The sequence below is a fragment of the Geotrypetes seraphini genome, chromosome 19 (genome assembly GCF_902459505.1).
Source record: "Geotrypetes seraphini chromosome 19, aGeoSer1.1, whole genome shotgun sequence".
Taxonomy (NCBI): Eukaryota; Metazoa; Chordata; class Amphibia; order Gymnophiona; family Dermophiidae; genus Geotrypetes; species Geotrypetes seraphini.
The window spans coordinates 32,676,458-32,704,035 of NC_047102.1; the positions used below are offsets into that span (position 1 = coordinate 32,676,458).

Sequence of the window (27,578 nt, forward strand, 5' to 3'; positions counted from 1 at the left end):
GCTAGTACCGCCACCTCCTTAGCGGGTCCCCCTAGTCCGTTGAAGATTAGGTCAAGAGTGGCATCTCCCCGTGTTGGTTCCGTGACCAGCTGGTCCATGAAACAGTCCCTCGTGACTTCCATGAATTTGGTCTCCCTCGTACAGCTTGAGTGCCCGATGCTCCAGTCTATTCCCGGGTAGTTGAAGTCCCCCATCACCACCACGCTTCCGCTTTTGCATAACTGCCTCATTTCGGCCTCCAAGTCCTGGTCGATTTCTTCCGATTGTCCAGGTGGGTGATAGTACAGACCCAATTTTATGTCTGTTCCTGCTCCTCCTGGTAGTTTAATCCATAATGATTCCAAGTCGTCCGCCCTTACTGCTGTTTCCATCCTGGTTGAAGGTATGGAATCTTTTATATATAGCGCTATTCCTCCACCCTTTTTATGTGACCTATCTCTCCTGTAGAGTTTGAACCCTGGTAAGGTCACATCCCATTTATTGTCATCAGTCCACCACGGAGGAAAGTGTTTTATGAACAATTTGAAAAACTGAAGGTGGACAAAGCAATGGGACCAGACGGGATCCATCCCAGGATACTGAGGGAACTCAGAGAGGTTATGGCGGGTCCTATTAAAGACTTGTTCAACAAATTTCTGGAGACAGGAGTGGTTCCTGGGGACTGGAGAAGAGCAGATGCGGTCCTTATTCACAAAAGTGGTCACAGGGATGAAGCGGGAAACTACAGGCCAGTAAGCATCACTTTGGTTGTTGGAAAAATAATGGGAGTGTTGCTGAAAGAAAGAATAGTGAAATTCCTAGACTCTAATGGGTTACAGGATCTGAGGCAACATGGCTTTACTAAAGGTAAATTGTGCCAAACGAACCTGATTCAATTTTTTGATTGGGTGACCCGAGAACTGGATCAAGGACATATGCTAGATGTAATTTACTTAGATTTCAGTAAAGCCTTTGACATGGTTCCTCATAGGAGGCTCTTGAACAAACTTGAATGGCTGAAATCAGTACCCAAAGTGGAGAACTGGATTAGAAACTGGTTGACAGAAAGACGGCAGAGGGTGGTGGTTAATGGAAGTCGCTCGGAGGAAGGAAAGGTGAGTAGTGGAGTCCCTCAGGGTTTGGTGCTGGGGCCGATCCTGTTCCATATGTTTGTGAGTGACATTGCTGAAGGGTTAGAAGGAAAAGTTTGCCTTTCTGCGGATGATACCAAGATTTGTAACAGAGTAGACACTGAGGAAGGAATGGAAAACATGAAAAAGGATCTACAAAAGTTAGAAGAATGGTCTAAAATCTGGCAATTAAAATTCAATGCTAAGAAATGCAGAGTAATGCATTTGGGGATTAATAATCGGAAGGAGCCGTATATGCTGGGAGGGGAGAGGCTGATATGCACAGATGGGGAGAGGGACCTTGGGGTAATAGTGTCCAAAGATCTAGAGGTGAAAAAACAATGCGACAAGGCAGTGGCTGCTGCCAGAAGGATGCTGAGCTGTATAAAGAGAGGCGTAACCAGTAGAGGAACGAAGGTGTTGATGCCCCTGTACAGGTCGTTGGTGAGACCTCACTTGGAGCATTGTGTTCAGTTTTGGAGATCGTATCTGGTGAAAGACACAAAAAGGCTTGAAGCGGTCTAGAGGAGGGCAACAAAAATGATAGGAGATATGTGCCAGAATACGTATGAGGAGAGACTGGAAGCCCCGAATATGTATACCCTAGAGGCAAGGAGGGACAGGAGAGATATGATTCAGACGTACAAATACTTGAAAAGTCTTAATTTAGAACAAAATCTTTTCCAGAGAAAGGAAAATGGTAAAACCAGAGGACATAATTTGAGGTTGATGGATGGGAAACTCAAAAGCAATGTAAGGAAATTCTTCTTTACGGAGAGGGTGGTGGATGCCTGGAATGAGCTCCCAAGAGAGGTGGTGGAGAGGAAAACGGTGATGGAGTTCAAAAAAGCATGGGATGAACACAGAGGATCTAGAATCAGAAAATAATAGTAAATATTTTAGAACTAAGGCCAGTATTGGGCAGACTTGCACAGTCTGTTTCTGTATAAGGCCGTTTGGGGGAGGATGGTCTGGGGAGGGCTTCAATGGCTGGGAGGGTGTAGATGGACTGGACTGAGCTTTGACGGAGACTTCAATAGTTGTAACCTAAGAACTGTACCAGGCAGAGCTTCAGATTCTTGCCCAAAAATAGCTAAGGAGAAGAAGAAAAAAAAAAATACCCAACAAGCTTTTAGAGTGAATCAGGTTGGGCAGACTAGATGGACCATTCGGGTCTTTATCTGCCATCATCTGCTATGTTACTATGAGAACCTTTTGGAAGTTAGCGTAATTATTTGACTACAAAGCTATGTGAAGAATATTGTCAAACAAATGGAAGGATTTGCACAATTTGATGAATGTTGGTAATAACATAGAAACATGATGGCAGATAAAGGCCAAATGGCCCATCTAGTCTGCCCATCCACAGTAACCATTATTTCTTCCTCTCTCTAAGAAATCCCTCGTGGATTAAACAAAATTCAAATCTGGGCCACATCCAACAAACTCAAACTAAATGCGGACAAAACCAAAGTACTATGGTTTCATATAACTGTTCCCTCCTGCTGTATTTTAACCTCAGGATCCACATTGCATATCAAGATCCTCGGAGTCATACTCAACTCAACCCTATCATGCGAATCTCAAATATTCAACTTAAGGAAGAAAACCTTCTACAATATGAGAAGACTAAGACTAATCAAACCCTTCTTTCAAGAGCACTACTTTGCCATACTAATGCAAATGCTTATACTGTCCCAGCTAGATTACTGTAACTCCTTCTATGCGGGCCTAAACACTACTCTCATGAACAAATTACAGATGATACAAAACAAGGCTATCAGACTAATATTCAAACTAAAAATTTGACTCCATCTTACCTTACTATAAGAACTTACACTGGCTACCCGTCAAAACTCATACCACCTTCAAACTATCATGAATAATGTTCCAAATTCTATATGCAAAAACTGCTGAACCACTCATAAACCTATTCATCAATTTCTGGTCAACATCAACCAGAAAACTAGAATCACTTCAAATGCTCCTTCCATCTCCCAAAGGGCTTAAATACAAATGCACATTTGACTCACTCTTCACTTACTTTAGCACCAAGATCTGAACAACCTCCAAACTGACAACAGGATGGAAACGTTCTACAACAGATTCCGAAAAAAATCAAAAACCCTCTTCTTTGAAAGCATACACACCACAGACAATTAACTTGAAATACCTAATGTCATTAAATCCCATACTCATGTATTATACCAGTGCAGTTTCCCTCCCCATTACTCCATTCATAGCTTAGCCCTTCTCAAACTGCTAATTTATTATATACATTCTGCAATTCCTTATGTTGTAAGTTACTTTGAACCTGTTTATGCTTAGCATGACTCAGAAATACTAGATTAGACTATTGAGTTATCCTGTTTATGCATATTAATGGTTTTGAGAATTGTTCTTGAAATGATTTGTTTGTTCACATGTTTATCCTACCTGTCCTTGAGGAACAAGATAATACATACAATATACATTCATAACAGATAAATATAAAATAAAATAGGACAAGGATAAACTAAAATAACAAAAAAACATCCTTTCATAACAAACTCATTAACAGCAATCATCAATACTCTCTCCAGACATTCCACAAATACAGATAATGCACATTCCTAATCCTCTTTAAATAGAAATATTGAAATGATAGCCATCAGCATGCAACAGGATTTGAAAGACAGAAGGTCACAACCAAGACTTTATTAACTAAGGATTAGAAAGGATTATTTAACTTTTATTGCCTTAGGGATTCAATTCTGCAAAAATGAAGTAGCACAAAATATTATCTCATGAGTTTCTGAATATGTGATATCCCCCCCTGTGTTCAAGCCTTGTATTTAGTGACATCTCAGGCACAATCTCTTCAATGCACAACTACAGAAATTGGTAAAGTGAGAGCTGTAAATACAGTGGCTAGCACCATCAACCTTGACAGAAAACATAAAAAGCAAAAAAATACTGCAAATAAAAACTTGTCTAGAAAGCAGCATACAGGAAGGCAGCTTTCAGATGGAAGAATGAAACATTAACATAAATGGACAACATAAACACTTACCTATGAGGGTGCTTTTCAAATTTTTCTTTACATCTTTTATCCAGCCTGCCAAATGAACCAAAACAAAATGGAAGAGATATTAAAGCACAATATTACCTTATCTAAATCAACCAAGCAGAAAATGAGTTAAGACTCATAAAAAGACTTCTCATCCTATCCCTTCCTGGTCACTAGGTAATTCTGCAAGCTCTTAGCCCTCTTCTTCATTAAAGGAATGAGTTGTTTCTATCCCCCGATACTAAAACAGAGTAGTCCATCTCTTGTTGACATTCCAAATTAGTTTTATTCCCTTAAAAAAGGGAGTAAATGGAATGCTACCTGCCTTCATCAGTTACAGGGAAGTTGAGAGCAATAAAAGGTGAGATGATTCTACATGATAAAGGGGATGGAACTCCTCTCGTCTGAGGAAAGACTAAAAAGGTTAGGGCTCGTCAGCTTGGAAAAGAAATTGCCGAGTGGATTGCCAAGTGGATCAATTTTTCACTCTGTCAAATATTACAAAGACTAGGAGACATACTTTTAAATCCAATAGGAGGAAATATTTTTTCACTTAGAGAATAGTTAAGCTCTGGAACACATTGCCAGAGGTTGTGGTAAGAGCAGATAGAGTAGCTAGTTTTAAGAAAGGTTTGGACAATTTCCTGGAGGAAATGTCCATAGTCTGTTATTGAGAAAGGCATGGGGGAAGCCACTGCTTGCCCTGGATTGGTAGCATGGAATATTGCTACTCCTTGGGTTTAGGCCAGGTACTAGGGACCTGGATTGGCCACTGTGAGAATGGGCTACTGGGCTTGATGGACCATTAGTCTGACCCAGTAAGATTATTCTTATGTACAGTTATAAGCATATGGTAAAGCAAACAAAAATAAGAAAAAGGAGAAAGCAGGGTACCTTTGTCAGCATCGTGGAGTCCAGTGATGTGATAAGCCTCTCTACCTTGTCTTTTCACCTGCAGCCAGACCGGTGACAAGAGTGGGAATTTGTTTCCAAATGTTTTAGCAATGTCATAACCTTGGCTGTTCCACTGTCAGGAAAACAATAAAAAAGAAATATGACACTGGGTTATACACAAAACTCCTACTAACAAAAAGCTATTACTGGATAGTTTATTTGCCAACTTTATGTAGGTCACTGCAATAAACGCCAGAATGGAGCAGTAACATTGTGTTCCAAGGTCTGTTTTCTTTCAGGCTTTTATGCTGATTTCAATTGCAAATATGCTGTACTTTCTTTCATAAGATTTGCTGTCAGCAAAAATAAATGTAAAAGAGTGCTGAGGGACCATCATGAAAGAGTGTTGTCTGGGTAAGTTCACCTTTGCTGTGCTAGGATACCTCTTAGGTGGCCTCATTTTTCAGCAGAACTGCATTAGAGCACCAAGGGCTAAGATACTTAGATATTCCCTCTTGATCCGAGTCGGGTGTCGGGTGTGAGAGAAAATGTCATTGCCCACACTACGACGAAAAACTTAAATTAGCTTATGAAGCTGTACTATGGGGGAAACCGCTGCAAAATACATACCACTGCTGGAAAATTTCAACTGCCAGAAAAGACGCAGCGGCGCCTTCCCGTCATCTCAGACAGCTGAATCAGTCACCTGTCAACGTGACGGCAGTAAAGTTTTTACGTTCAGCATGCATACAGAAAATCCCTCCCCCTTTGTATTTAAAACGGGAAGGCGCCACTGCGTCTTTTCTGGCAGTTGAAATTTTCCAGCAGTGGTATGTATTTTGCAGCGGTTTCCCCCATAGTACAGCTTCATAAGCTAATTTAAGTTTTTCGTCGTAGTGTGGGCAATGACATTTTCTCTCACACCCGACTTTGTGATACTTTTTGTCTTTTAGGTGTGTTTATACATCACTAATTTCAGAATAGTCATTGAAAGCTTTAAAGGACTTTTATTACATTTATGATTGGGTCTCCTGAAGAAGAAAATGAAACGGGGCCACGTTGGCACCCCAAACCCTTCAAAAAGCTAAGTTATTGTATCATAACTCATTTATTTCAAGTGAAGTTCATTTGACAAAGTACTTGAAGAAAGAACGCCATCATGTTTTGAAGCATTTTGAAAGATTGTGACATTTTTTTACTTTTTTGAATCCTGTCTTGGAGCGTGATCATTATTGAAACAGTTGCAATGACTGGAAGGTAAACTCTGTATCAATCCTAGGAGGGTGTATACCTTCCTTGTAGAGTTTCACGTCTCTGAGCAACTTAAAAATTCTTGATCACACTCCATAGACAGGTTAGTATTTTGAAGTGAGGTCAGTTTATATATATTTTTCGACTCAAGCACTTTCTGACTTCCCCTAGTTTTCAACTAGTATTATCCCTGTGATTTCCAAAGGAATGTCAATTACTGGCAGACACCATGTCCAGAATTGTGTTTTGTTTGCTTTTTTAACATAGGTGCAGGCTAGCATTTCAAAGGCCTACATTTAAGGCACTGATCTCGCACCTACGGAGGCGCATAGGCACGCCTACCGACACCTAAGGCCACTTCCAGCATAAGCCACGTCAGCTTTAGGTGTCCATAGGTATCCCTTTGTACCTCCATAGGTGCAAGATAGGCACCCATGAGTGGTGCCTGCATCTTTTTTAAAAAAGGTACGTCCCGATTGGTTCATTAGATGGCAGTAGGAAGCCTACTGGTGCCTAACTTCGAGACAGTTTGGAGAATTTGGCCCTTGTTGTCCTTTTATTGTTGTAAAATTTAACAAAATAACATATTTACAAGATATATGGGGTAATATAATAATAAGGCACCTATTTTAGAAAGGCAACATAGATACATTTACATTTTACTAAGCTGTGATAGTGGTTTTAGCGCGTGCTTAGCGCGCGTAGAATTGAGACTCATGCTAGACGCTAACGCCAGCATTGAGCTGGCGTTAGTTCTAGCTGCGTAGCGCAGGTTTAGTGCGCGCTAAAAATGCTATTGCAGCTTAGTAAAAGGAACCCTAAGTCTTGCTAAAAAGTGGCCGGCACAGTTTTTAGCACATGGGTTTCCTACACACGGAGCCTTCATTTTATCTTGGCTCTAAGAAGACCAACAGTATCATTTTCTTATTAATGGCCATACATAAATTGCAAAATTAGCATGTGGCCATTAGCATGTGAGCCCTCAATGCCACCTATTTAATAGATGTTAAGGACTCCTGCCCTAATTCTGTGCTTATCAGCCAGCACACACCAATGACCACATGCTGATCAATTAGCACAGAGCACGTCTACTTTTTGTCCCAAAACATCCCCCGTGCAGCATAACCCCACTGACTCTCCTACCATGAGACTGACATACCCTTGCTCCAAGGCCACCAAAAACAGCGACGGTAGCAGCACTCTGAACAGGATGCTTTACGGCCTTCCCTCTTCCGTGTCACTGATGACATCATCAGTGACACCTGTTATTGATAAAGACGTGAGGGAAGCCACTGCTTGCCCTAGATCGGTAGCATGGAATGTTGCTACTCCTTGGGTTTTGGCCTGGTGCTAGGGACCTGGATTGGTCACTGTGAGAATGGGCTACTGGGCTTGATGACCCATTGGTCTGACCCAGTAAGGCTATTCTTATGTTCTTATGCCTCACCAATGACCTATACAACACCTCCCTTCTTCAGCTGGTTACTCCTCTTTCTATACAGCCTAGCATCATTCTGGCTACAGCCACCGCTTTATCACACTGTTTAGATGCCTTTAGATCCTCAGACACAATCACCCCAAGGCCCTTTTCTCCATCTGTGCTTATCAGCCTCTCACTTCCTAGCACATATGGTTCCCTCGGATTTCTAACCCCCCCCCCCCCAATGCATCACTCTGCACGTCTTCGAATTGACGTTTGGTTGTCAGATGCTAGACCATTCTTCTAACTTTAGCAGATCCTTTTTCATGTTTTTCACTCCCTCCAGGGTGTCCACTGTGTTACAAATCTTGGTATCATCCTCAAAAAGGTTAACCTTACCTTCTAACCCTTCAGCAATGTCACTTACAAACATACTGAACAGAATCGGTCCCAGCACTAATCCTTGAGGCACTTCACTACTCACTTGTCCCTCCACTGAGTGAATTCCATTAACCACTACTCTCTGTCAACTAGTTTCTAATCCAGTTCACCACTTTGGGCCCAAACTTCAGCCCATGGAGTTTATTTAAGAGAAACCATGTCAAAGGCTTTGCTGAAATCTAAGTAAATTACATCTAGCACATGTCCTTCATCCAATTCTCTGGCCACCCAGTCAAAGAATTCAATCACATTCATTTGGCATGATTTACCTTTAGTAAAGCCATGTTGCTTCAGATCTTGCAAGCCATTAGATTCTAAGAATTTCACTATCCTTTCCTTCAGTAACATTTCCATTATTTTTCTAATAAATGAAATGAGGTTTACTTGCTTGTAGTTTCCCTCTTCATCTCTGCAACCACTTTTGTGGAGGGACCACATCCGCTCTTCTCCACACCTCTCCTGTCTCTAAAGATTTATTGAATAAATCTTTAAAAGGACCCACCAGAACCTCTTGGAGCTCCCTCAATATCCTGGGATGGATCCTAACCAGTCCCATAGCTTTGTCCACCTTCAATTTTTCAAGTTGTTCATAAATACTTTCTTCAGTGAATGGTGTGGTACCCACTCCCTTCTCAGGTGTAATTTTGCTAACCAATCATGGTCCTTCTCCATGGTTTTCTTCTGTGAACACTGAACAGAAGTATTTGTTTAGCATGTTTGCTTTTTCCTCTTATCTCTCCACATAGTGGTTCATACCTTCTTTCAGTCTCGTAATTTCACTTTTTGTCTTCCTCCTTTCACTAATATACCTGAACAAAATTTTGTCTCCCTTTCTTAAATTTATACTCATTTGCTCTTCTGCTTGCACTTTCGCCACACGTTATATTTCTCTTGACTTCTTTCAGTTTCATCCGATATTCCTTGTTGAGTTATTTTATATTTCACAACACCAATTCTTTTGCCTTTATTTTTTCCACTCCTAGTTTGGAGGACCATCAGTTTCCTTTTTCTCTTTTTTTTATTTATTTTCTTCACATAAAGGTCAGTAGCTCTTTTTATTGCACCTTTCACATTGGACCACTTTTTTTCCACTTCCCTTATGTCTTCCTATCCAATCAGCTCTTTCTTCAGATACTCTCCCATGCTACTAAAGTCCATATGTCTGAAATCCAGGACTTTGAGTTTTGTGTGATCATCCTTCTCTTTGGCTGTTACATTGGACCAAACTGTATGATGATCGTTATTTGCCAGGTGGGTCCCCACTCGGACATTAGAGGCACTTTCACCATTTGTGAGCACCAGATCCAGTATCGCTTTTTCCCTTGTGGGCTCCGTCACCATTTGCCCGAGCAGAGCCCCTTGAAAGGTATCCACAATCTCTCTACTTCTTTCTGATTCTGCAAACAGAAATTTCCAGTCCACATCCAGCAGGTTGAAATCACCCAGCAACAGTACTTCCCCTCTTTCCCAACTTTTGTTAATCCATAATCAGATCTTTGTCAGTTTGTTGTAATCGAGTCGGAGGTCTACAGACAACACCCACATGGATAGAAGTTCACTTCTCTTTTCAAAATAATCCATATTGCTTCTTCCTTTCCCCAGGCCCCCTGCATTTCAATCGCTTGGATATCTGTCTGTACATATGTTTTAAGCAGAACCCTTGATTTTTTAAATGATTGCTCAGTATAAACAAAAAAAGGTAAATCATTCCAAAGTCTTTAATGCTAAAAAAAAAAATAGAAACCTGTATGTCTTGTAGATCTGTAATAATTTGGGACCTAGAAGAACCAAGCGATGGAAATCCAGTGATCTCAGGTCTCTTGAGGAGGTATTAAGTGTGCTCACATAAGCTGCAGAGATGATGGTTTATGGTAAGTTACTATGTGCCAACCACAACGGCGGCGAAGAAAGCAAATAGGATGCTAGGCATGATTAAGAAGGGGATCACGAGTAGGTCGGAAGATGTTATAATGCCACTTTACAGAACAATGGTCAGACCACACTTAGAATACTGTGTCCAACACTGGTCTCCATACCTTGAGAAGGATAAAATTCTGTTGGAGAGGGTGCAGAGGTGAGCCACGAAACTAGTCAAAGGCATGGAGAATTTAAGCTACATGGAACGCCTCGGAAAACTGGGACTGTTCACCCTCGAAAAGAGAAGACTGCGTGGGGATCTGATTGAGACTTTTAAAATATTAAAAGGATTTGACCAAATTGACCAGGAAGCAGCATTACTGACATTTTCAGATGTGACACGGACAAGAGGTCATAGCCTGAAACTGAATGGCAGCAGGTTCAGGACAAATGTCAGGAAGTTCTGTTTCACACAACGAGTGGTGGGTGCTTGGAATGCTCTCCCAGAGGAGGTTGTGGCAGAGACTACTGTTCTGGGTTTCAAACGCAAGTTGGATGCACACCTTCTTGCAAATCATATTGAGGGATACAGGAAATCCGGGTCTCCAACAAGGAGCACCTAAATGGGCCTCCGCGTGTGCGGATCGCCGGACTAGATGGACCTAGATCTGATCCGGTGAAGGCGTTTCTTATGTTCTTATGTTATGTTACAAGCACTATTCAAATCTATAAAACACAATCTCCATTTCACAACACAGCAAGCAGTTAGCATGGAAATGTTAGCAAACTGGCTGTTTTCACAGCATGACAGCTGTTACCATGACCCTGACCATTTAGGTGTAGCTGATATGTTCCAAAATTGATTACACCCCTCCCCCCAACATGTGACACTAAACACCAAAGAACTCTATGAAACCAGTGTAATGAATATGCCAAGAATATACATACAGGTGTGATGTATCCCAGCACATTCCCCGGGAAATGCCGTGTTTTCATTTTCTTAGCACAATAATTTTTGTGCTCCAGAACAATATCTTTAAATTTGGGATTTGTAACCACCAGTCCCCGATCCTGTACTGGACTATCTGAATGTTGACTCTAAAATGGAAAAAAAATAATGGAAGAAAGATAAGAAAAAATAAAATACAAACTTTTGTAAATACTGAAAACTTTGTTTTTAAATTTTATTGTTATCATTTAAACAAATATACAAGTATCCACTTGAACCAGACATACGATCCACTACAAAGGGGCCCTTTTACTAAAGCTTAGCATGCACTAATGGAATTAGGATGTACTAAGCCTTAGTAAAAGGGTCCCAAGACTTTTAATCAAGAAAAACAAAATCAAAGCAACTATTCATCTAAAGTAGATTCATTAGAGCACAAAAAGGAGGGGGAGGGAGGGAGGGAGAAAGAAAGCAAGCAAGCAAGCAGTGGATATAGATAAAAAGAAAAAGGGTAAATAAGAAGGAAAAATCTTGCTTTAAGCATGATGTCAAAGGAGAATATTATATATCAAAAAGCACAACTCTAGTCAAGAGGAGACGGCTGGGAAGGTTGACCTGCTAGGAACTTCTTTAAATCCAACAAAAAAAATGCACCTTAATGCATTTACTGTATATATTTAGCTTATTCTCATATCTGATATATGATCTTAGGGCCGCCTATAAACAGCCCCTGATCATGTGTCAATCATGCAACTGTGCTGATTCTAGAATCGCAGCTTGATGAAAGGTTTTAAAGGCCTACATTTCCGGCACCTACCTTCCATGTGAATCATGGCTACATAGGTACTTTACAATGCCTATCACCACTTCTGGTGTTAGCTATGCCTACAGTGATGTTAGGCTTTTTAAAGTACCTTCGTAGCCACGATGAAGGTACCGTTTTTCTAGGTGCCAGTAGGCACCTAAAATCATGTTTAAAAAAAATGTAATCTTGTTTAAATGCCTTTTTCCACTTAAATTAAGCACTGGTTGAGTGCCTACTGGCGCCTAACTTAAGGCATTGTTCATAGAATATGGGCCTTAGTCTCAAGGCATCAAAGCAATTTACATAAGAAAATAAAAAGAGAAATACCAGGGAAATGGGAAAGAAAATCAGTTATAAATTCATTTTAGAGATGAAATAATCAGTAATTCCAGTCTATGATACTACAGCTTCCTCTTCCCTAATGATGTTAGCATAGTAAAAAAGCTTTGAAGCCTTGATTAAATTTGCAGTATGTTGATTCAACATACGCACTAGGCATGGAGGAAGTCCACCGCATATGCGGATGCCACACAATGACTTCAAGCGCACATGCATGTGATGTCATTGAGTGGCATCCGCACATGCGCGGACTTCCTCCCTGCCTGACAAAAGCAGGCAGCGGGGGCCTAGGGTAGGACTGGGGGGCGGTTGTAGGGCGTTACAGGGCAGGGATGGGTAGAACCAGGCAGGCCTGGGTGCAGGTTTAGGGATCTGGATTTTCTGATTGGAAAATCTGGCAACCCTAAATATGCCCCTACAAAAGCTGTGAAAGGTCCAATATATTACACCCACACCCCATTTAACCACTTCGGGCAGACTGATGTAGTTGAACGCTAAAGAACAAAAGGTTTTTGTGGTGTGAGTAGAGAATAACACGGGGACAAAGTTTGTCCCTATCCCCACAAACTCAGTCTGATCTCCTTTGCACAAGCCTCAGTTATGATTTTATATTTAAATCATTTTATTCAAGTATAAAAAGAAACAATATTCTGTACAACTGTCATTTTATAAATCACAAATACAGAACAAGGATCAACAAAACCTGTCTCCCTTCCCTCCCTCACAAATATCCCCTCCACTATCAAGAAAACCGAATAAGTCAAAATACTGCATAAAAAAATTCATGCTAACAGAATACTTTGGTCACACACACATAACACAAATGCCAAATACATAATAGCTAACCAAAAATGATAAATACAAATTAAACCAAAATTCCAAGAATCCACACCTTTCATGTAGCATAACACCAAAGAAATAAAAAGATCAATTTCCTCCTATACTGTGCAAAATATAAAGATCACACTTGCCAGGGATGATGTTAGAGAAGTGCAACTACTGCCCCCTGGCCAGAGAGAGCCCTAAGTCTGCTGGAAGCTGAAGGCAACATGACATAGTAGTAGGCTGTGGGTCCCCTCCCCAGTTTCTGCCCTGGACCCTAACCATGTCTAACACCAGCAATAGCAAATTATACATTTCATAGACTCCCTCTCTCTGTCAGTCTTTCGGTCTCTCTCTGGCTCTACCAGTTCAGTTGAATTTATGATGCTTTGAGTCTTGTGGGGTAAATGGCTTTGAGCTTTTACTACCTTTTAATCACAACATAGAAAAATAAAATTCTATTTTCTACCTTTTGTTGTCTGGTTATTTTATTTCCCTCTGTCTTCTCTTAACTCACTCACCAAGGTTTCCTGTTCAATTATTTATTCTTTATTTTTAAAAAATTGCATTCTGCTTAATACTAAGCGGATACAACAAACATACATATCTTATATAAATAAATCTAAAAAACATTACAAACTAATAACTGCCAATATATCTCAGTTCACAGGATATCACAATCATCATAAACTGTTAGCTGACAGTAAAGGACAATTGTAAAATTCAAAGGAAGACTATTAACAGAAGGGTTCATTCTAATAAAATGTTTTGACAAATGTATTTTCAACAACTTTTTAAATGATTTTGAGAGAGGTAGACAGTCACGTAGCAGGAGGAAGGGAGGACCGGCTAGTGACTTGTCTCCCAGGGGCCAAGACACGAGACATCACTGATAGGATCGAGAGGATCCTGGACGGAGCAGAGGCAGAGGAGATTGCGGTAATAATCCATGTCGGAACAAACGATGTGAGCCGGAGGAACTTCAGCATGGACGCACTGACTGACCAGTTCAGGGTCCTGGGACGAAAGCTGAAGCGGGGCACACGGAGGATAGCATTCTCGGAGATCCTGCCTGTACCGAGAGCAGATGTGAAGAGGCAGGCAGACCTCCAAGCTGTAAATGCATGGTTGAGGAGATGGTGCCAGGAGGAGGGCTTCCGCTTTGTGAGGAACTGGACGTCCTTCTGGGGAAAGAGCAAGCTCTACCGGCGGGACGGCCTGCACCTGAGCACAGCGGGAACCAGACTACTGGCAGCCAATGTGAGGAAGGAGATCGAAAGAGCTTTAAACTGAGGAGAGGGGGAAAGCCGACAGCTGATCTCATGTTGACGCTTCGGACAACAGTATCCAGAACAGATGCTGAACGGGCTGACTGCAGGGAGGAAGCAGAGGGACCGGAAGATCTCAAAATCAGACAGCGAGGGAAACATCAGGTAAAGGGAGCTTGCTGGGAGAAGACTAAGGGGCATGGGGACACAGGGGGACTGGGTGGCATGAGGGCGAAAGACGAGAGTAATATAGAGGTACCACAAGGCGAGGGGGATCAAACAGAGGCTCAAGGGGTGATAGCCCAGGAGGGGGCCGGAAGGGCTAGAAATCCCAGAGGAAAAGCAGGGAAGTGGGGTGGCAGGAATGTGGGGAAACTGAAAGCTAAGAGGGTAAAGGCTGAGGGCAAAGCAGAAGCGCAGAGAGCGGGAAAACTGCCAGAAATCCAAGGGCAAGTGGCCCAGATAAATGCAGAGGTGGAAGAAAAACGACGGGACCTGCGGTGCTTATACGCAAATGCGAGAAGCCTCACGGCCAAGATGGGTGAACTAGAAGTCGTGGCCAGGGAGGAGGACCTGGATATAATTGGAATTGTAGAAACCTGGTGGACAGAGGAAAACCAATGGGATGTAGCACTGCCGGGGTACAAGCTCTATAGGAGGGACAGGACTCACAAGAAGGGGGGAGGCATAGCACTATATATAAAGGACTCTATCCACTCGATCGGGATGGATATGGCAACGAAGACAGAGGGGCTGGAATCACTATGGGTCAAATTACCGAGAAACAAGGGTGCGGCCATAAAACTGGGGCTGTACTATCGACCACCTGGCATGCCAGAGGGAGTCGGACATGACTTGGAAGCGGAATTGAGACAGGAGTGCAGGACTGGAAGTGTAACAGTGATGGGGGACTTCAACTACCCGGGGATAGATTGGAGTACGGGTCACTCCAACTGCACTAGGGAGACAGGATTTGTAGAAGCGGTGAAAGACTGCTTCGTGGAGCAACTAGTCAAAGAACCGACGCGAGGGGGTGCTACTCTTGACCTCATCCTAAACGGATTAGGGGGGCCAGCGAGAGGGGTAGAAGTGGGAGGACCACTAGGCAACAGTGATCACAACATGATTAGATTCACACTAGAAAGAGGGACACCCGTGGTTAGGAGGACTGCAACAACTGCGCTGAACTTCAAGAAAGGGAACTATGCTGCTATGAGGGAAATGGTGGGGAGGAAGCTCAGAAACATCTTTAGGATGGAGACTGTGGGAAGCGCCTGGACCCTATTCAGGGATACCCTGCAGAAAGCGCAGAGAATGTACGTCCCCAATTTCAGGAAAGGCTGCAAGAACAAACGATCAAAGGACCCGGTTTGGATGTCAACAGAAGTAAAAAGGGCGATAAAGGACAAAAAAGTATCTTTCCGGAGGTGGAAAAAGGACCCAACAGAGGAAAATCACCAGACGCATAGGAAATGCCAAAAGGAATGCCACCGAGAAGTAAAAAAAGCAAAGGGGAAATACGAAGAGGGGCTGGCCAGGGAGACGAAAAACTTCAAGGCATTCTTCAGTTACGTTAAGGGAAAGCGACCAGCGAGAGAGGAGGTGGGGCCGTTGGACGATGGGGACAGGAAGGGAGTGATTAAGGATGATAAAGAGGTAGCTGAGAGGTTAAACACGTTCTTCTCGTCGGTTTTCACGAGCGAAGACACAACTAATATACAGGACTCAGAGGAGCTCATGAGTGGGGAACAGGCTGAAAAATTAGAGCACATAGAGGTAAGTAAGGAGGATGTCCTCAAACAGATAGACAGGTTAAAATGCGGCAAATCACCGGGCCCGGACGGGATCCACCCAAGGGTGCTGAAAGAACTAAGACAGGAAATAGCGGGCACAATCCAACATGTTTGCAACCTATCCTTGAAAACTGGTGAGGTACCAGAGGACTGGAAAGTGGCAAATGTCACACCTATCTTCAAGAAGGGATCGAGGGGTGACCCCGGGAACTACAGGCCGGTGAGCCTGACTTCAATTATAGGGAAGATGGTGGAAGCTATGATCAAGGACGGCATTTGCGAGCACATCGAGAGGAATGGCCTACTGAGAACAAGCCAGCACGGATTCTGCAAGGGAAGATCATGCCTAACGAACCTTCTGTACTTCTTTGAGGGAATAAGCAGTCGGGTGGACAATGGGGAGCCCATAGACATCATTTACCTCGATTTTCAAAAGGCTTTCGACAAGGTGCCACATGAAAGGCTACTTAAGAAGCTGTGGAGCCACGGGGTGGGAGGGGATGTGCACAGATGGATCAAGCACTGGTTGTCAGGTAGACTGCAGAGGGTCGGAGTAAAGGGTCAATATTCTGACTGGCGGGGAGTCACGAGCGGTGTGCCACAGGGATCGGTGCTGGGGCCGATACTCTTTAATATATTCATCAATGACCTGGAAAGGGAGGTAAAGTGTGAGGTTATAAAATTTGCAGACGATACCAAACTGTGCGGCAGAGTTAGGACCAGGGAGGAGTGTGAGGACCTGCAAAGGGACCTGGACAAGCTGGAAGACTGGGCAAACAAATGGCAAATGCGCTTCAACGTGGACAAATGCAAGGTCATGCATATAGGGAAAAAGAACCCGCTGTTCAGCTATAAATTGGGGGGGGGGGGTATTGTTGGGAGACAGCAGACTCGAGAGAGACTTGGGTGTGCTGGTGGATGCATCACTGAAGCCATCTGCACAGTGCGCGGCAGCCTCGAAAAAAGCCAACAGGATGCTGGGCATCATAAAGAAGGGCATAACAACCAGAACACAGGAAGTCATCATGCCACTGTATCGAGCGATGGTGCGCCCACATCTGGAATACTGCGTTCAGTATTGGTCGCCGCACCTCAAGAAGGACATGGCGGTACTTGAAAGAGTCCAAAGGAGAGCAACGAGAATGGTAAGAGGGCTGGAACACTGCCCATACGCCGAGAGGCTGGATAGGCTGGGGCTCTTCTCTCTGGAGAAAAGGAGGCTCAGGGGAGATATGATAGAAACCTTCAAGATCATGAGGGGCATAGAGAGGGTGGATAGGGACAGATTCTTCAGACTGAAGGGGACAGCTAATACGAGGGGGCATTCTGAGAAACTGAAGGGAGATAGGTTCAAAACAAACCCAAGGAAGTTTTTTTTCACCCAGAGGGTCGTGGACACTTGGAATGCATTACCGGAGGAAGTGATCAGGCAGAGTACGGTCCAGGGATTCAAACAGGGATTGGACGGATTCCTGAGGGATAAAGGGATCATGGGATACTGAAGGAGGAGCTGGGATGTAACACAAGTATAGAAAGTTAACCAGGTAATGAGTAAAAACCAACCAGGTCGTGCATGTGAAAGACCGGAGGGCTAGGGCTTCGATAGGAAGGCAGGACTTAAATGGGAAGCCAAGGTGGCAAGGGAGCCCCTTCTGATGATTCTGACAGGTCGTGACCTGTTTGGGCCGCCGCGGGAGCGGACTGCTGGGCAGGATGGACCTGTGGTCTGACCCGGCGGAGGCACTGCTTATGTTCTTATGTTCTTATGTTCTTATTTCACATTACTACATAACCTCAAAGAGCCAGGAAGAACATTCCACAATAGATGACCAACTATAGAAATAGCTATAGACTATGTTTTCATTTGACAAACATTATTCACTGATTCAATAATTACTGTATACTCGAATATATACCGGGATTTTTGAGCCAAAAAATTGGTCCAAAAATGAGGGTCCTGGTTTATATTCGGGCTAGCACTCCCTCCTAGAATTAATGCAGGACGCCACCAGTCTCTGCACCCTGTCCCCCCTCCCCCCTGCCCTGTCCGCGTACCTCCTCTTCTGATTCCTGGTGGTCCAGAGGTGCAGTGGGCAGGAGCGAGGAAAGCTTGCTCCTGCCCATTGCACCTCAGGACCACCAGGGATCGTCAGAGGAGGTACAAGGCCAGGGCAGGAAGGGAGAACAGGGTGCAGAGCCTGGGAGGCAGGCTGGCTGGGTGCAGAGCCTGACAGGAGAGGGAGGGAAGGAAGGAAGGGGACTGGGTGCAGAGTCTAACAGGGGTTGGGAGGGAAGGGGGCTGGGTGCAGAGCCTGACAGGGGAGTGAGGGAAGGAAGGAAGGGAGCTGGGTGCAGAGCCTGGGAGGCAGGCTGGCTGGGTGCAGAGCCTGACAGGAGAGGGAGGGAAGGAAGGAAGGGGACTGGGTGTAGAGTCTAACAGGGGTTGGGAGGGAAGGGGGCTGGGTGCAGAGCCTGACAGGGGAGTGAGGGAAGGAAGGAAGCGAGCTGGGTGCAGAGCCTGACAAGGGTTGGGAGGGAAAGGGACTGGGTGCAGTGCCTGGCAGGAAGGAGTTGGGTGCAGAGCCTGGCAGGGAGGGGGCTGGGTGAAGAGCCTAACAGGGGAGGGAGGGAAGGGGACTGGGTGCAGAGCCTGACAGGGGTTGGGAGGGAAGGGGCTGGGTGCAGTGCCTGGCAGGAAGGAGTTGGGTACAGTGCCTGGCAGGGAGGGGGCTGGGTGCAGAGCCTGACAGGGGAGGGAGGGGAGGAAGGAAGGGGACTGGGTGCAGAGCCTAACAGGGGTTGGGAGGGAAGGGGGCTGGGTGCAGTGCCTGGCAGGGATGGGGCTGGGTACAGAACCTGACAGGGGAGGGAAGGAGGCAGGCTGGCTGAGTGCAGAGCCTGACAGGAGAGGGAGGGAAGGAAGGAAGGGGGCTGGGTGCAGAGCTTGACAGGGGAGTGAGGGAAGGAAGAGGGCTGGGTGCAGAGCCTGACAAGGGTTGGGAGGGAAAGGGGCTGGGTGCAGTACCTGGCAGGAAGGGGTTGGGTGCAGTGCCTGGCAGGGAGGTGGCTGGGTGCAGAGCTTGGCAAGGCAGTGCATTTGAATATTAAGTGCCCGACTTATATTCGAGTCAACCATAATTTTATTTTTATTTTTTTTTTAAATTTATTTTTTCTTCGGGGGAAAAGGGGGGGTCTCGTCTTATATTCGAGTATATACAGTAATCTTGTTGCTGTATCTGATCTCAAAGATCGAGTTGGCATATATTTCTTTAAAATTTGAGTCAGATACCAGAGCGCTTCGCCATAAAACACTTGAAAAATGATTCACTAAAAACTTTATATTCAATTCTACAACCAATGTAATTGTTTCAATACAGGAGAATCTGTTCATATCGTGAGACTCCAGCAATTACTCTAGTTGCTGTATTTTGAATTATTTGTAATGCGCACACCCTAGTTTTAGCAATGCTTAACAACGGCACATTGTAAAATCTAATTTAGATATCACCAAACTCTGCACTACTGTTCAAAAATCAGATGCTGACAACATTGGTTTAACTCTCACAAGAGTTGTGAGTCGTAAGAAAGCTACCTCAATAACCTGGACTATATGTTCTTGCTTTGTAAGGCCAGAGTCTAAGTAAACCAGAATTAACAATGTCATATCTTTCAACATCACCTCTTTAACTTGTAAAAGTGATTTATTCCTATTTTCTGACGAAATAGCCAATACCTGTCTACACTGGGAAAATAATTGGATGTCATCCGCATATATGCAATAATATACATCCAATTTCTCCAACATCTGTCCTAATAAAGACACATAAATGATAAACAAAAGGGCTGACAGAGCGGATTCCTCTGGCACTCCTTTATTTGTTAACATTTCTTCTTTCTTCACACTCACTCTTTCTCCAACTTCCATCTCTGTATATCTATCTATCCCTTCTCTGTGTCTGCTATATTCAATGTACAGCATCTTCCCTGTGTCCATCTCCCTATATTTATCATCACCAATCTATGTGCCTAACGCCTCCCCCTGATTCCAGTATTACTCCTCTGTCCCTATACTTCTCCTAAGTCCAGAATCTCCCTTCTGTGCTCCTATTCTCTTCCATGTCTAGAACCTTACCTGTGTGTCCTTATACACCCTCCCATGTCTGGAACTGCCATCTGTGTCCATGTACCATCCCCATGGATGTGAACACTTGAGGTCTCTTAGTCTTTATCTGAAAAGAATTTCCTCTTATACACATCTCACTAAGAGGTCTATAAAATACTGTTTATGTTATCTAAAATACTAGGACAAGGGGACATGCAATGAAGCTACTAGATTTAAAACAAACCACAGAAAAATATCTCCTGACTAACCCCCCTCTTCTATGAAACCACACTAGCGGTTTTTAGTGCTGAGAGCCGCACTGAATGGCCCCGCGCTGCTCCCGACGCTCATTGGGTTCCTATGAGCATTGGGAGCAGCACGGGCCATTCAGTGTGGCTCTCTGTGTTAAAAAAACACTAGTGTGGTTTCGTAGAAGAGGGTGTGTGTAATTAAACTCTGGAATTCATTCTGGAAATGTGGTGAAAGCAGTTAGCTTAGCAGGGTTTAAAAAAAGGTTTGGATAATTTCCTAAAAGAGAAGGCCAAAGGCCAAAGCATACCTCAGATGTAAAACTTCTACATCATAATTCCCAACTAAACTACCGGACTGGCTCATTTCAATCTATGCTTTGCTTGTTGCTTTACTTTCTTTTAATAGTGAAACATTAAAAGAGATGCATGTTTTACACTACATTATGACCAAATCTGTGTTTGGATACCACAGTACATAAACTCTGTCAGTGATAGGCTGACTCTCCTTACCTTAACCTCCAAGGTTTTAGAGTTGGATTTCTTAGAGTCTGCCTTTGAAAGTGTTGCACCAGTCAGCTGATAAGCCATAGCCAATGAGAGCATAGCACAGAGACACTTCATGTTGTTTACCGATTACAGCACCCAGACAAAAAGATGAGGGACACCAACTCCTCTGTAAGAGATATAAAAGAATTAAAATACGAGGAATCATGGCATTCTTTTCACTCAAAGAATGCCCTCAGTGAAACAGTGAAATAACAGCAAATAAAAGCATTATAAGCAATGAACAACTGTTCATTGTTTGTTTGATTGTTTTTTATGGGATGAGCCAGTACTGACACCTTTTCCACCACCTGCTAAAATTACCCTGTGGTGCCCAAAAAGTGGCCTTCCTACTCTCCCATTCTTGGACTGTCACATCTAAACAGGTCTCACTGTTGCTTTTCCTGCCACATCCTTCTCTCCTCCCTTCCGAGGCCACATCCACCATAGGGATCTCTGTAAATATGGAGCTCCATGTAACTCCAACTTCAGATGTTTGAACTGCCATGGATCTGCATGGTTTAAAAACCTCATCTTTGAGCCCTACAGATTTCTATATGTATATGGATCACCCTGCAGTTTAAACAGCAGGTAATTCCACCAAGTGAGACACAAAATGGAGAGAGGGTTCAGGGAGAGATGGGCAGTAGCAACAAGCCGAGTTAGATGTAACAGAACAAGGAAAGAACAGTGAAATAAGAAATTGGGGTTAGAAAGTAACATTTTTACATCAGGCATTTTATGTTGATTTTCTTTTTAGGAATTTTTCTAAATGATTTTATTTTGATTTTGTGATTACCCTTATAAGGAAATATAATTCAGATGATATATCTAGTTGTGCTAGTTACAGACCAATAACAAATCAGCCCCTCTTAGAAAAACTATTGAACAGGGTAGCTTTCTCCATATCAAATTTTTGAAGGATTTAGACTGAGAAAGGTACAACCTGGATTTCTAAAGAGGCAAAGCACCAAATCGTGCTAATAGCTACTCCTGATTCAGTATTAAGGTATCAGGATAAAGAGGATATTTTTTATTTCATATTTATTTGCATATTAACAATTATATACAGGAATTTTCCCTTCCAGACATCAGTTGAAAGAATAAACAAATCAGGAATTTTAAATGAATTCAAGAAAGTGTGGGATATTTACCAAGGGGTCAATCCAGCATGTTACCAAGGGCACAATCCAGCATGTTACCAAGGGCACAATCCAGCATGTTTGCAACCTATCCTTGAAAACTGGAGAGGTACCAGAGGACTGGAAACTGGCGAATGTCACACCTATCTTCAAGAAGGGATCGAGGGGTGACCCCGGGAACTACAGGCCGGTGAGCCTGACTTCAATTATAGGGAAGATGGTGGAAGCTATGATCAAGGATGGTATTTGCAAGCACATCGAGAGAAATGGCCTACTGAGAACAAGCCAGCATGGATTCTGTAAGGGAAGGTCATGCTTAACGAACCTTTTGTACTTCTTTGAGGGAATAAGCAGTCAGGTGGACAATGGGGAACCCATAGACATCATTTACCTCGATTTTCAAAAGGCTTTCGACAAGGTGCCACATGAAAGGCTGCTTAGGAAGCTGTGGAACCACGGGGTGGGAGGGGATGTGCATAGATGGATCAAGCACTGGTTGTCGGGTAGACTGCAGAGGGTCGGAGTAAAGGGACAATATTCTGACTGGCGGGGAGTCACGAGCGGTGTGCCACAGGGATCGGTGCTGGGGCCGTTACTCTTCAACATATTTATCAATGACCTGGAAAAGGAGGCAAAGTGCGAGGTTATAAAATTTGCAGACGATACCAAACTGTGCGGCAGAGTTAGATCCAGGGAGGAGTGTGAGGACCTGCAAAGGGACCTGGACAAGCTGGAAGACTGGGCAAACAAATGGCAAATGCGCTTTAACGTGGAAAAATGCAAGGTCATGCATATAGGGAAAAAGAACCCGTTGTTCAACTACAAATTGGGGGGGGGGGGGCATTGCTGGGAGACAGCAGTCTAGAGAGAGACTTGGGTGTGCTGGTGGATGCATCACTGAAGCCATCTGCGCAGTGCGCAGCAGCCTCGAAAAAAGCCAACAGGATGCTGGGCATCATAAAGAGGGGCATAACAACCAGGACACGGGAAGTCATCATGCCATTGTATCGAGCGATGGTGCGTCCACATCTGGAATACTGCGTTCAATATTGGTCGCCGTACCTCAAGAAGGACATGGCAGTACTTGAGAGAGTCCAAAGGAGAGCAATGAAACTGGTAAGAGGGCTGGAACACTGCCCATACGCCGAGAGGTTGGATAGGCTGGGGCTCTTCTCTCTGGAAAAAAGGAGGCTCAGGGGAGATATGATAGAGACCTTCAGGATCATGAGGGGCATAGAGAGGGTGGATAGGGACAGATTCTTCAGGCTGAAGGGGACAACAGGTACGAGGGGGCATTCGGAGAAACTGAAGGGAGATAGGTTCAAAACAAATGCAAGGAAGTTTTTTTTCACCCAAAGGGTCGTGGACACCTGGAATGCGCTACCGGAGGAAGTGATCAGGCAGAGTACGGTACAGGGATTTAAACAGGGATTGGACGGATTCCTGAGGGATAAAGGGATCGTGGGATACTGAGAGAGGTGCTGGGATGTAACACAGGTATAGAAAGCTAACCAGGTAATAAGTATAGAAACCCAACCAGGTAGTGCATGTGCAAGACCGGAGGGTTAGGACTTCGATGGGAAGATAGGACTCAATGGGAAACCAAGGTGGCAAGGGGGCCCCTTCTGGTGATTCAGACAGGTCGTGACCTGTTTGGGCCGCCGCGGGAGCGGACTGCTGGGCAGGATGGACCTATGGTCTGACCCGGCGGAGGCACTGCTTATGTTATGGGTCCTTTTATCAAGCCGCGCTAGCAGGGTTAGCGCGTCAGACATTTCATCATGCGCTAACCCCCACGGCCGGCTAAAAAACTAACGCCTGCTCAATGCAGGCGTTAGCAGCTAGCACGGCAGGCGGTTTAACGCACGGTATTACCCACGTTAAACCCCTACTGCAGCTTGATAAAAGGACTCCCAATGTGATTGCTACTAGATTGCAATTAGTCATCCCTAAGTTAGTCCAGGCTGGGTTTATTCACAATAGACAAACGTTTGATAATATCAAGGCAGCTTTGCATGTGTTATGGTATGCCCAGTGTGAGGGATCCCCCACGGTGCTTTTGTCCCTCGATGCAGATAAAGCATTTGATAGGGTTAATTGAGCCTTTTTATTCCAGGTTATGGCCCATATGGGCTTTACAGGAATGTTTCAAGCTTTAATCTTCCCCCCTGGCGCGGTTGAAAGTGAATGGGAATTATTTGGCGCCCCGAGGTACTCGGCAGGGGTGTGCTCTCTCCCCTCTGTTATTTGCACTCTCTACTGAACCATTGGCTTGTGTGATCCGTGCCTATGGCGGTATTCATGGAGTTACTATGGGCTCTCATGAATCTAAAGTTTGCTTATGTAGATGATATTTTTTTGTTTCTGCAACGCCCTAAATCCTCCCTGCGAGAGGTTTCGATTTGTTTGCATGCATTTGGTCAAGTATTAGGCTTCATGATGAATATAGTTAAATTTGAGATTTTGAACATCAATGTTCCCCAGGAGACCGCGCAGATACTTCAACGGGATTTCCCTTACCGTTGGGTTTCCTCTTCCCTTAACTACCTGGGGGTCCGACTTACGGCAACTTCCTCCCAGCTTTATGTGGTTAATTTCCCGGAGCTTTTAGGTAATTTGTATAAAGAGCTCGAGGGTTGGGAGGGACTTACTCTGAGCTGGACCGGTCACATAGCGGCAGTGACAATGATGCTTCTCCTGCACTTGCACTATCAGTTTATGTCTCTTCCTATTTCGTTGCCGGATTCTTTTTTTTCGCCGACTTAACAGAAAGGTGTTTGCTTTCATTTTGAATTTTTAAAAAACCCGCAGGTACGTCGAGCTATCTTGTATCGGCCCAAACTATTGAGGGCTGCCCAATTTTGGGGGTTATTACCAGGCTGCCCGATTGCAGGAAATTGCTACTTGGGGTTCTTATTTAGATAGGCCTTGGATACAAATAGTGCAGAAATGTTTACCCACGATCTCTTTGTAGAAGTTGCCCTGGGCGCCTATCGGCATTGAGTGACTATATTTTAGTCAGACGCCGATTTGTTTGACTCCAAGGTTTTTTCTGGGGGGTGAGGAACCTTTTTGTCAGCAGTGGTCTCCACACCTGGAGGACCAAGTGCACTCTTTTGAGTATTTACAAGATGAGTTTGGGTTGTTGGCAGTGGATTCTTTCTATTACACTCAATTACGTTCTTTTCTCTATAAGCATGTGTTTTGGGACCTTTGCCTGAGTGATACAAAATTGGAAAGGGATCTCCGGACAGGAACTGGTCGGAGTTGGATTTCCCGCTTATACCAGGCTTGGCTGGCTCGTGTTTCGCCCTCAGACCTTTATTGGAAGCAATGGGAGGTAGCTTTAGGGACCACGCCTTCTCACTCTTCTTGGAGCGCTGTGTATAAATTTTTGTTTGCTACCTTGGTCTTTTATGCTTTCGTTGAAAACGGATATAAACTCTACTACGTTGGAATTATACCCCAGTCAGGCTTAGTCAGATTTATCCTTCGGGATCTGCACTTCGTTGGTGTGGATGTGGGCTCCGGGGTAACTTTTGCCATGTGTGGTGGAGTTGTCCTGGCGCGAAGAGCTATTGCCAAGCAGTGGGTCAGTTCATGGTTGACATTGTGAGAAAACATTGTCCCTTATTGATGGCCTGCTGCCTATTAAATGCCCCGATTCCAGATTTTTCCCAGAACGGAGCATATTTTTGCTCTGCATTTGTTTACAGCAGCGCACCTTGAAATTGCAGCCCGTTGGAAACAAAGGAGTGTCCCGGGTCTCCGTGGGGGGTTCAAGCTCGTTTGGACTCCCTTCAGCTTATGTCTAAATTGATGTCAATTCACTGTCACATTTTGCCATTTTATCATAAGGTGTGGGATTCCCACCTGACCAGGAAGATTCAATGGAAAGAATAGTAAGAGGAGAGAGCTCTCAAAATTCAAGGGTTCCTGAAAAAGGATGTTTATCTGAAACTGAAGCTCAGTTGAACCAATTTGTTTTTTGAGCGGTCTCTGATCTACCTGCAGCCTTTCTTTCGGCTTTTTGCCTTTAAGCGTCTCTGGTTGGCCTGGTAGTTATGGAGCTCCTATTGAGATGAGTGATTTTTTTCTTTTATGCTTGTGCAGTATTCCTGTTTCACTGACTGTGTTGGCGCAGCTTTGATGAGTGCATATATATACTGTATATAATTTTTGTTAATTATTAACGGCCTCTTTTACAAATCCATGCTAGCAACTGCTCTGCACTAATGGCCCTGAATCCCATAGAGATTTAAAGGGCTTCGGCTTTGTAAAAGAGACCGTAAGTGTGATTACACTATGTTTTCACTCATTCACACTGTACACGTGAAGACTCGATGATGGTGTGGGGGGCTGGGCTGGTGCCCGCACGTGGACTGTAGTATTCTCCCTTTGCTGCACCTGACAGTTTGTCCAACAGTGACACTTTTTGAACTTTTTGTCTTAGTTTATGTGGAACTTCTAGCCCAGGGGTGTCCAACCTGCGGCCCTGTGAAGTATTTTGTGCGGCAACTGAACAAAAACGGTGTCTTGGGTGGAATAATGAAGCTTCCCAGACGTTGGGACTCGGTCACTGCAAAGCAGGGAGATTATATTGAAGGACTGTAAACAAATACTTGGGAAAAAAAAAATAAACATGCAACTAAAACCAAATAGTGTGCATTATTTACACCTGCTAGCGCTATAGACATAATAGTGGTAGAAGTGAGGGGTCCAGGGGCTGAACCTGCACCTGGCCCTAATTGCAAGGTGACCAGCAGCTGTGGCTCTCTGCATGGCCGCCTGCACTCTTACCATGCTCAAAGGCCGGCGCCACGTCCTACCTTTAAACTTAGCTTTCCGGTCGCTCGAGCCCGGCCCCTCCGTTTTCTCTCGCCGGCGTCCCGCCCCCCTCCAGCGCCGCTTCCCGGGGCGCGAGCGTTGCATCAGACGGGGGCGGGACTCCGGAGCCGAAAGGTGAACGGGCGAGGGAGGCGGTTGAAGAAGGCGGGAGAGCGTTGAGGGCGGGGTCGCTGCGCGTGCCTCTGTGCCTTCGACCAACCTATCCGCGCTCTCCTGCCTTGCACGTGCCCGTCTGCGTTCTCCCCATTAACTGTCGTTGCTCCGTCCTGTGCCCTTAAGCAATAAGGCAGAATCTAGTGCGAAAGTGGCTTTTAGATGTGCCTTTACAAAGCAACGATGGTCCCAATCTAATGTCACCATTTATAATGGGACGTCTATTAATATTCAGTCCCGCCCTAGCCCCGCCCCCAATTTCTTCCATTCATTTTCATATCTTATTAATTCATAATAGTAAACATAAAATATTTAAAACAAACCACAAAGCACACTGTACCCAGAGAAAATGTTAATTATCATTTACCAGTTTCAGGGTTTTTTCAAAGATGTCAAGGCAGATTATTTTAAAATATGCAATGTCATCTCAGTAACTATAGAAAAATAGACAAATACAGTGGTACCTTGGATTATGAGCATAATCCGTTCCAGAAGCATGCTCGTAATCCAAAATGTTCGTTTATCAAAGCGAGTTTCCCCAT

General features: G+C 44.3%; 2 protein-coding genes across 4 annotated transcripts in view; both read right to left on the reverse strand.

Moving 5' to 3' along the window:
• The window catches only part of CHID1 (chitinase domain containing 1), a 218,371-nt gene extending 191,335 nt beyond the window's left edge, over positions 1 to 27,036 (reverse strand). The window contains exons 1-5 of one of the 3 annotated variants that reach the window (XR_004537584.1): positions 26,865 to 27,036; positions 20,861 to 21,023; positions 10,970 to 11,119; positions 5,053 to 5,185; positions 4,162 to 4,206 (exon numbers count right to left, since the gene is read on the reverse strand). Coding sequence is in view for 1 of the 3 variants with exons in the window: in XM_033928275.1 (XP_033784166.1) it covers positions 4,162 to 4,206; positions 5,053 to 5,185; positions 10,970 to 11,119; positions 20,861 to 20,971 (439 nt within the window). In the remaining 2 variants the exon portion in view is untranslated. The remainder of the gene's footprint in view (positions 1 to 4,161; positions 4,207 to 5,052; positions 5,186 to 10,969; positions 11,120 to 20,860; positions 21,024 to 26,864) is intronic. The other 2 variants (XR_004537585.1, XM_033928275.1) reach the window with 2 other exon arrangements.
• Positions 1 to 27,578, reverse strand: part of LOC117352133 — a 1,164,809-nt gene that overhangs the window by 334,077 nt on the left and 803,154 nt on the right. The window lies entirely within an intron of this gene.